At 28.7% G+C, this 10377-nt stretch overlaps 1 protein-coding gene across 1 annotated transcript; it reads left to right on the top strand.

The window, feature by feature from the left end:
* The first annotated feature begins 353 nt into the window (after window positions 1–353).
* LOC124911961 (double-stranded RNA-binding protein 2-like) lies at window positions 354–3369 on the top strand. Its single transcript, XM_047452504.1, has 3 exons — window positions 354–757; window positions 1911–2130; window positions 2524–3369. Exons 1-3 carry the CDS (start codon window positions 512–514, stop codon window positions 3138–3140), a joined length of 1083 nt encoding a protein of 360 aa, XP_047308460.1. The 5' UTR covers window positions 354–511; the 3' UTR covers window positions 3141–3369.
* The last annotated feature ends 7008 nt before the right edge of the window (window positions 3370–10377 follow it).

Below are 10377 nucleotides of genomic sequence, written 5' to 3'. Positions count from 1 at the left end.
TTACTCCAATTTCAGATATTTTCAAACAAACTTATTTGATTACATACTTAATCCCATTTTATCCCTTTTAATCCATTGTCTCATTTTATCCCTCTTATGTCTTAGCGACAATAAGAGGTGAGATATTAACACTAAATTCTTGAATTCTAGCGACAATAAGAGGTGGATACTAACTCTAACACTAAGTTCTTGAGTTCGAGTACCTCGGGTTTGTTAGGTTTGAAACCAACCATATTTTTGTATAATTATTTTAATAAAACATGAAATACGGCAAACAAGGTCTAAGTTGACCAAAATTAAAGAAAAAATAAATCATTTTGTCTCATTCGTCCCTCTCTCTCCATGTGATGCAATAACTACCCTCTTTTCTCTCTCTACTGTACCAAAACCCTAATCACTTTCTCCGATTCAATTTTACAACCTCATTCCCTTCCTCATTGTCTCGCTTGATCAGCCGATTCAATTTGTATTTCCTTTTCTAGATACAGACAACTGAAGAAACGCCGCCGCGATGTACAAGAACCAGCTACAAGAGCTGGCACAGAGGAGCTGTTTTAATCTCCCTTCCTATATATGTATCAGAGAAGGTCCGGATCATGCTCCGCGCTTCAAAGCCATTGTCAACTTTAATGGCGAAAGTTTTGAGACTCCTAACTTTTGTTCAACTCTTCGTCAGGCTGAACACTCTGCCGCTGAGGTTGCTCTTAACTCTCTCTCATCTCGCGGTCCATCTCACTCACTCGCCGCTAGGATCTTCGTAAGTTAATTTATGCATTTTTCTACGTTTCGGAGTTAGATTGCGGCTGTAGACTAGGTTTGATTGCTTTGAATAAGAAAAGGAAGAAGCAAATGAGTTAATTAGTAAATTATCTTCTTCATTAGTGTTTTCCTTCTTTAGATTTGATTGAAGTTTCTTTAGGAAGTTCTGAATGTTAGTTAGTTAGTTCATTGATTTAGATTTCTCATTGAAAACGTCCAATCTAGGACTGACAGAGTATTTATTTAGCATAAATTTGTTCTTATTTGTAGTGTTATTGGGGAAAGTGGAGATCTGAGAAACATCTTTATTTTTTTGTTAGAACATGGCTTTGGAGACAATACTTTATTACATTATTCATGATCATGTTGCTAGCACGCCTATGATGACTCTTCAAAATGTGCATGTGAAAATGATTCATGGGTAGACTGATATTTGTCTTTTAGAAAGAAAAAAAAAGTAGTTTAGAAGGATATGATTCATCATTGAACATGGTGGAGAACTGGAGATGTCATTATATTGATTGTAGTAAGGAAATGGTAAGAGGTTGCTTCGAGTTTTTGGGTTATTTGGGTTTTAGTTTGATTAATTATAATTTATGAATATAATCTTGTTTGGATTATCTAAACAATCTAGAAACTCATGTCTAAAGACTATTTCACCCTTACATATTTTATTTTAAGTTCTTTTATTGGTTAATTGATAAAGAAGAAAAGGGTGTTTGTGTGTTTTAAATTATGGTTTGAATGGAATAATGATTAGTTTTCTGAATAATCCCGTTTTTTTTCGTCAAATAACACGTAAGATGAGTTGTTGGTGCAGGTTTAAATGTAGAGATTGTTGTTGAATTGTATGCATTTCAGTCTATATTTTAGCAATTTGACAAAGACACATGATTAATTTGTCCACTTTTATTTTCTTTGTTTATGTATGAGTAGGTTGGGATAAGTTTGAATACATTAAATGGCAGTCATTGTTTAAAGTCTGAATAAAAACGATGACCTGTATTTGATATTGGGAACGATAATGACACTTAAACTAGTTTATGACACAATTTCATGTTGTTGACTGCAAAATGCTTATTGATGATCGTTTTTTTCATTGGTTTAAAACTACCATAATAATAATAATAACCGGGATTTGTTGTGCTTAGGATGAGACAGGTGTATACAAAAATCTGCTACAGGAGATTGCACAAAGAGTTGGATCTCCCTTGCCCCTATACAAAACTTTCAGGTCTGGCCTTGGACACCTACCTGTCTTTACGGGCATTGTAGAATTAGCTGGAATTGCTTTCACAGGAGAGCCAGCCAAAAATAAAAAGCAAGCCGAGAAAAATGCTGCTTTAGCTGCTTGGACTTCTCTGAAACAATGTAAGTCAGTCAATTCCTGTCTGCAATATGTTGTTTTCTGGGTTTTACAAGTGCAGTCCAGGTTCACTGCTCCCTTTTTAAACCTAAAATAATAAACCAAAATGGGTTGGGGTGGTTAGTTGAACCTTAAGTCCTTAACAATATATACAAATCTTGCTTAGTCTGAAACAATAGAGAATGAAATCGTTAAGCTTTGTTCCTAATATGCTAGTTTTGATTCAATTGTTAAAAATATCTCTATATGCAAGTTATTTAGATTCAAAGGGACTTTATATTCGCTAAAACATTTCCACCATTTGATAACATTTTCTTGTTCTTGATTTTTATTATCCCATTTGGAGAATAATGCACTTTTTTTCTGATTGTTTTTTTGTTGGGGGCATGATTGGGCAGTGGCCAGAGAAGATACAAGTTCATCATCAAGTGAAGCAGAGAGCACGGATGAGCTAGAACAGGTTAAAATAGCAAGAGCCTTAGTGAGGTATCGCATAAAGGAAAAGATAGGGTTGAATAACAAAACTCCTATTCCATTTGTAAACAAATTTCAAATCCAGAACCCCACAAGACGACCATCATTAACAAATCCACAACAACGTCCTCTTTTAACTAGTTCAAAAATCCTTCCATTAATATGCCAAAACTCAGCCCCTCCTCCTCGCATCAGACCAATGTTGTCTCAACCGGCTAACAATATCCTCCCGTCTTTCGCACCTCCTTATGTTCCCATAAGCCATTTCAGGAGACCTAACTGTGGAATTGCTCCTCCGGTCACAGTTAGAACTGCAGTACCAGTTTATTCTGCTCCACCACCCGTATTAAGGCGGGCTATCCCAGTTTATAGTGCACCAGCACCGATTCAGAAGGAGAATTCAGCAACTATTCCTGTGAAGGTCGAGGGTATATCGTGTAAAGAAAATCTCGTATCTTCTTTCCAACTTGTGAGTCTAGAGGAAAAAGAGGAAGCTGGAATGAAGGAAAACAATGGAGTTCAAGCACCTAATAAGGTATAACATCTTTGCACCAGGTGAAACACTGATGAATATTATGAGAGATATTTGCTTTCTTTCTTTCTGTATGTTTAATGTTAACATTTCTTTCTTTTTCTTCTTTTAATATTGAATCGTGACAATAGTGTTATATTATGTGCCCATGCAATTTTGGTTTTAGAAACTTATATAAAGCTAAAATTGTTAAAAGAATGTATTAAATCTCTTCTAGATTGAAATTTAAATTTTAGTATATTAATGTGTAAAAGAAATATTTTTCTTGCCACTATCGATAAATAGTGTTGAGAGTAACCTTTGAGATCGAATAATGTAGTTCTAAAATGAGATTTTGTAGCATTTAGTTCCATATTAGGGATCAAGTACATATAATAATAGGTGTTGAATGGTTGATCCTTGTGGGACACCAACTCCAATCCTTGTTTGTATATGAAATAAAAGTGGATGTCATAATATAAATATAGACCATGATCAAAACTCAAAAGTATATTAGATACATTTCAGCGTGGGCATGTGTTCGTCCCTTCGTGTCTTGCATAAACAAGCACACATGCTGCATCGCAATCTGATGTCAAACCTCATAAATGTGAGATACTGCAGTAATGAATTATGCTAGGAACCGGAGTAGACACTTTAGTATTGAGCTTCGGTTTTGTGTCAACCGGTGTGGGGAAGGTTTACACGACGACATACCATCGCGTTCTATCATTTTTGAAATATGTTGAGATAAGAAGAGGACCTTCCTTGTAACGATTATTTCAATAAACAAACATCATTCCCAAAATCTTTGGCTCGAAACCTGAACAATTGAGTCAATGCTTTAGAAGGCAACAAGCTAAGAAAAATGGCAATTTTAACTGGCTTCACAAAATGACTAAATATTTATTCACAATTCATTCCGACTTTGAGTTTTTATTATAACTTACAATGTAAGTTTTATGCCTTTCAAATTAACTATAATTTTTTTTCTATTTGAATAAAAAACATTGATCGTATTATATTAACAACGGAAGAATGGAGTAGCAACTCCCAAGTCTAATTTCATCCATTATAGTCATTTCCAATTAGGGTCACTAAAGCCCAACACAAGGGGTCTAAGGTAGAGAGAATTTTGTGCCATTTGTGTTGAAATTTTGGTTTAAAATTTTCATGTTGACCTTTTGTGATAGGCTGTTTGGACCGTTACGAGTTGAATTTGATGAAGGGTGGGTTGGATGAGCGACAATGACTGACTAATCAATGAGTAATCTAGGGTGGGTTGGATGAGCGACAATGACTGACTAATCAATGAGTAAGATTATTACGGACGAATTTGAGATGGGACGAACTTAAAAAATAATAAAAAAATTATGAATAAAACAAATTGATAAACGTAGATTTTGTAACTTTTGTATGAATTAAAAAACAAATAATAAATTAAATTGAAAAAATTATGAAGTAATGTCACATTCCTACCCTTAAAAACTCTAACCTAGATCAATCCTTAGATAAAAGAGTCGGGATAACATTATACTATTATTATTGACGCCTTTTAAGATTCGTTAAGAAAAGTCAATAAAGTTCGTCAGTGCGTTAATCGTTTGCTTGAGAATTTACGAGCTCAATAATCTATTTAGTAACGTTTATTTTTATTTATTCATGACATTCTTGGTTGTTATGCTTAAACGATTTTTATCATTTTTAATATACATAAATTTTAAAAAAAAATTAGATAACAATTATAAACTTTATGAAATTTGTGATGGTAGGATAATTTTATAAGATGACAAATTAAAACATTTATAGCGAAGATGGTTAATCTTGAAAGGTGTGGATCAAGCTTGGACTTTATACAAGGACAACATCTTTCTTTGATGATACAATGTGACCGAAAATCATCCATAATTGTGTAAGAAAATTATCGAACAAAATTTTATTTCGACGTTTCCATGTATTAGTATCGGAACGTTTTCATGTATTGGAATCATATTGTATAATTGTATTAAAAGGTATTTTGAATATAGTTGAACATATCTAACCAGAACGTCTACCTAAAATTCGATTTTAGGGACTAACATAGTACTTTTCACTATATGATATTAAGCAACTTCATCCAAGTAAAATAAATGTGGTTTCCATTTAATTTCTATAATTTGAGAGTGTTTTATCTTACAAAATGAAATTAATTGAAGTCATGACGTAGATACTTGTAAGATCATCCGTTGAGAACTTAAAGCATTTAGAATAAAATTAAATCTTTGAACTTTTATCTCTTAAACGACTCTCAACACTTAAACTATTTGAAAATGAACACTTATCACTGAACAAATCTAAATCTCTGTTATCATTAATAATATATTTTCTTCTCTATATTATATAATATATTTTAACTATTAACTCTGAATAAAATAAATCACACCTAGATAATAATTTAATCTTTTTTAAATGTAAAACACTACTAAAACATAGTCTACAATTAACCATGACTTATTTTCTCTTTAATTTAAATTGAAATAAAAAACATTGATTAATATTTATTTTCACATATATATATATACTTAAAACATATTTTATTCTACTAAAGCGAAATAAACAATATAAATTAATATTTATTTTCATATATATACTTAAAACATGTTTTTGTTCTCCTAAATATTGAAATTTAAATAGTAATTCAAAAGTAAAATAAATATACATTTATCATTTTTTTTTACCTACAAATTAGGACTCCTTATTAAAGTTCAATTAAAATTTCAGACACTTTCATTAAAATCTCACAATTTGAGGTTTCTAATAAGATGGTAATGAGGCGATTCGGGACGGGAACGTATTTATTATCCCCGTTTTTACTTCAAATATTTTTTTACTACCATTTCTGTCCCGTTTTTTTTCGGGAAATCCCCGCGAGGCACCATTTATACAATATTCTTTAAATATATTTTTTATAATAAAATTATATAAACGAATTTTTTAATATAGTATATATTATAATATATTGAAAATTTATATTATTATAAAAAATAAACTTAATTTTTTTATAAAATATAATAAATAAATAAATATATTAGTGATTTTATATATTTAATTGTGTTTATAGTGTTCGGAGAAGAATCATATATGATTAGGGCGGGTCGGGGAACACAAATACCATCCTCGTCCCATCCCCGATCAAATCATGGAAATTCAGTTTAATTACCGCGATGTGATTTTAAATTGTCATCCTTACTCCTTATTGTTTTTTGGGGAATTAAATGAAAAGTAGCATGCCACATCACAATCATAACCCTCCGCTTAAACTCAAAACGCTTTCAGATGAAATCGAAATCGTGACCTTTTAGTCTTTTAAGCCGACTCTTATCACTAAGCTACATTGGCGTGGTTACTCCTTATCTATCTATATATTTATATATATAATGCTTAAATCTAAATTGATTGTATGGTCGAGTTAAGACATGTGGTTAATTTGAATCTTGACGTGAAAGTAAATAGGTACGCCCGTATGGTCAAATCGTGAATCAGTTTAAATAAGAAAACAAATAAGAGTTTTTCTATTCCTTCAATCTTTTCTCCCTCTAACTAATAAATGAAATATATAATCGATATTAACAATTTAAAAATTAATAAAAAATTAATTAGATTAAAATAATAAGTATTTTCAATAAAATATTTTTTAATATTAATATATATATATATATATATATTAATAATCTTTTACTAGTGTTTTTAAATTGATTCAAGTTTTTACAATTTTTTAAAATTAGATATATTTTTTTATAATTTTTATTATTTCTCACTAATAAATGAAACATTAACAATTTAAGATTTAATCAATTTTAAAAATAAAATATTAATTTAATTATATTAATATAATAAGTTCTTCTATAGAATTGTTTTAATATATATATATATATATATAATTCTATTTGTATTAATTATTTTTATAATATATATTATATATTTATGAAACATTTTATAAAATTATATGTATTATATATATATATATATATAACAATCTATTTAAAACTTGATTTGCAATATATTTAAATAAAAATAAATTATTATTTTTTATTATTTGTCTATCCTTTATATTTGACGAGTAAATAATATTTTTAATCCTAAAAAAATAGTTAAAAATAAATTAATATTTTTAATTATTTGTTTATATTTTATATTTAATAATAAATAATATTTATTTTATATTAAAAAAATAGTTTAAACTTATTAATAAAAAGGGAAATGTTATTTGTGAATTTTATAAAAAAAATAAAATTTTGAAATTTTATTAGTTATAAACATATATCAATATGCTTACACAAAATTATAAATAAAACACATCAATCATAATCAATCATAAGTAATCTGTCTAATGTTTGTCAATGATAAGCAATTCGTGGTTGGTTTTGCCGATGGATAAGATGAGAGATTAGTAATATGATAGACTTATTGAAAAACAAAAAAATATTGGTGGTTAAATATATAAATGAGATTGTTGATTTATCGAAGAAGTTAAGTTAAAGAGGTTAGTGATATGATGAAATTGTTGGTTTATCAAAAGTGAAGGTAAAATATGTTGATATTGTTGAGATAGTTGGTTGCAGAAATGAGATTACTAATGTTATTTGTGAATTTTGTAAAAAAAATTCAAAAATTTAAAATTTTATTAGTTACAAACATACAACAACATGCATACACAAAATTATAAATAAAATACATCAATCATAAGTGACATGTCTGATGGTTTGTCAATTCGTGGTTGGTTTTGCCGATAGATAAGATGAGAGATTAATAATATGATAGACTTATTGAAAAACAAAAAAATATTGGTGGTTAAATATATGAATGAGATTGTTGGTTTATTGAAGAAGTTAAGGTAAAGAGGTTAGTGATATGATAAAATTGTTGGTTTATCAAAAGTGAATGTAAAAGATGTTGATATTATTGAGATAGTTGAGTGCAGAAATGAGATTATTAATGTTATTTGTGAATTTTATAAAAAAAATCAAAAATTTAAAATTTTATTAGTTACAAACATACAACATACATACACAAAATTATAAATAAAACACATCGATCATAAGTGATCTGTCTAATGGTTTGTTAATGATAAGAGATTTGTGGTTGATTTTCCGATGGATAAAATGAGAGATTAACAATATGATAGACTTATTGAAAAAAAATATTTGTGGTTAAATATATGAATGAGATTGTTGGTTTATCAAAGAAGTTAAGGTAAAGAGGTTAGTGATATAATGAAATTGTTGGTTTGTCAAAAGTTAAGGTAAAAGATGTTGATACTATTGAGATAGTTGGGTGCAGAAGTGAGATTAGTAATATGATATTTATATTATGTAAGAAATGATACTTTTGGTTGACCAAGAAATAATAGTAGAATCGATGAACTAATGAGTAAAAAATTAAACAAATATCTCTTTATCAAATTTGTTATAATTTTTTTTTATGAATAACGATTAATGAAAGGAAAGTGTGATTGAGATTTGTGGTTGGTTTACCGAGGGATAAAAGAGATGTGAAAATGTAATTTGTTGAGGGATAAGAGGTGTGAAAGTGCGATTAAGATTTGTGGTTGGTTTACCGAGGGATAAGAGACCAGTAATATTAGTTTGTCAATAATAAGAGATTTATGATTGGTTTTGCCGATGGATAAGACGAGAGATTAGTAATATGATAGGTTAATTGAAAAACAAAAAAAAATATTGTTGGTTAAATATATGAATGAGATGTTGGTTTACCAAAGAAGTTAAGGTAAAAATGTTAGTGAAATGATAAAATTGTTGGTCTGTCAAAATTAAAGGTAAAAAATGTTGGTGTGTTGAGATAGTTGAGGTGCAGAAGTGAGATTAGTAATATGAGATATATAGTATGTAAGAAATAATACTTTTAGTTGATCGATAAATGAGGATAAAATCGGTGAATTAGTGAGAAAAAAGTTAAACGAAAAATTCTTTATCAGATTTGTTATCATTTTTTTTATTAATAACAAAAACAACAATTAATGAGAGGAATAAGACAGCCACTAGGGTGTCCCAACCATTGAAGCCCTAATGTTCAGACTATAGATGCTGTCGACGAAAAAGGTGATGAAGGTGATGAAAACGATGATGATGAGGGCAACGACAAAAGATGAGTATTGTCTGTTTCAACTTTGTAAATGTGAATTTTATTTATTCTTAAAAAGCAATGACATTGTGCTAGTTGTTACATTTATACAAAACAATATTTTGTCTTAACAATTTCAAACGTCGTTAACTTATTATTTACGTATTATTTATAAATAAATAAAAAATTAATGTCACTAATTTAACTAGGAAAATTTTCGTATGATGCACACGGATAAGGATAAAAATAAAATAAATTAAAAAAATTATAATAATATTTATTCAATGTTTAAAATTATTAAAATAAAAAATATAACGCTCTCATTTCACATTTTATTCACTTCGATAAAACAACTCATTTTCTCACATGTTTCATCACATATTTTTTCCGAATAATCTCTTATTTTGTGACTTTACACTTTCACTTTGTCAATCAAATATTTGATTCATATTTTTTAATAATTAGCATCGTGACCTCACACTTTGGTCAATTAAATATTTGATTCATATTTCTTTAACCACTTTCAAATGATACCGGTCTATTATCCCTCGACAAACCACATCTCAATCACATTTGGTTAAAAGTTGTATTTATTATGTTAGGTTGCAAGCTCGAAACCTACAAATAACATTTTTAAATTTATTTTTAACCGTTTTAAGTTTATGGGCGGGTCAACCCACAATCCGACCCAAGTACCCATTTACTCTCACATAAATATTCAAATTAACCACAGCTCTCGACCCGGCAATCCGAACACTTTAAAAATTAAGCATCATTATATATATAGATTACCGAAGTTCAATGAATTGAGAGTTTTGATACCAATTTTCTAAAATTTGATTGTAAAACATCAAATTCATATAATTTCGATAGTTAAATTAGTGACATTATTATTATAATCTGACATACCAAATTATAAGATTTAAAATAAAAATTTTAAAATCTCAATTGACCCAATAAACTACCCATCTCCTAATTTGTTCTATTTTTTTTATAATTAAAAGCACATATGAATTATTTCCAAATAGATCCAACACTAATTTAAATGACAATCAAATGTAAGACCTCAAGATCTAACAAGTCACTTTACTTGAAAGTCTCTTAATCAACCAATCAATAGTTCCTTAATAATATTTTATAAATTACA

This window comes from Impatiens glandulifera, chromosome 8, assembly GCF_907164915.1.
Source record: "Impatiens glandulifera chromosome 8, dImpGla2.1, whole genome shotgun sequence".
Lineage (NCBI taxonomy): Eukaryota > Viridiplantae > Streptophyta > Magnoliopsida > Ericales > Balsaminaceae > Impatiens > Impatiens glandulifera.
This window is presented reverse-complemented; position numbering and strand designations above follow the sequence as displayed.

Coding starts and splice junctions, on each gene's coding strand:
- LOC124911961 (XM_047452504.1), top strand. CDS start 512: ATGTACAAGAACCAGCTACAAGAGCTGGCACAGAGGAGCTGTTTTAAT. Junction 758..1,910: donor CACTCGCCGCTAGGATCTTC/GTAAGTTAATTT, acceptor TGTTGTGCTTAG/GATGAGACAGGTGTATACAA. Junction 2,131..2,523: donor TTGGACTTCTCTGAAACAAT/GTAAGTCAGTCA, acceptor ATGATTGGGCAG/TGGCCAGAGAAGATACAAGT.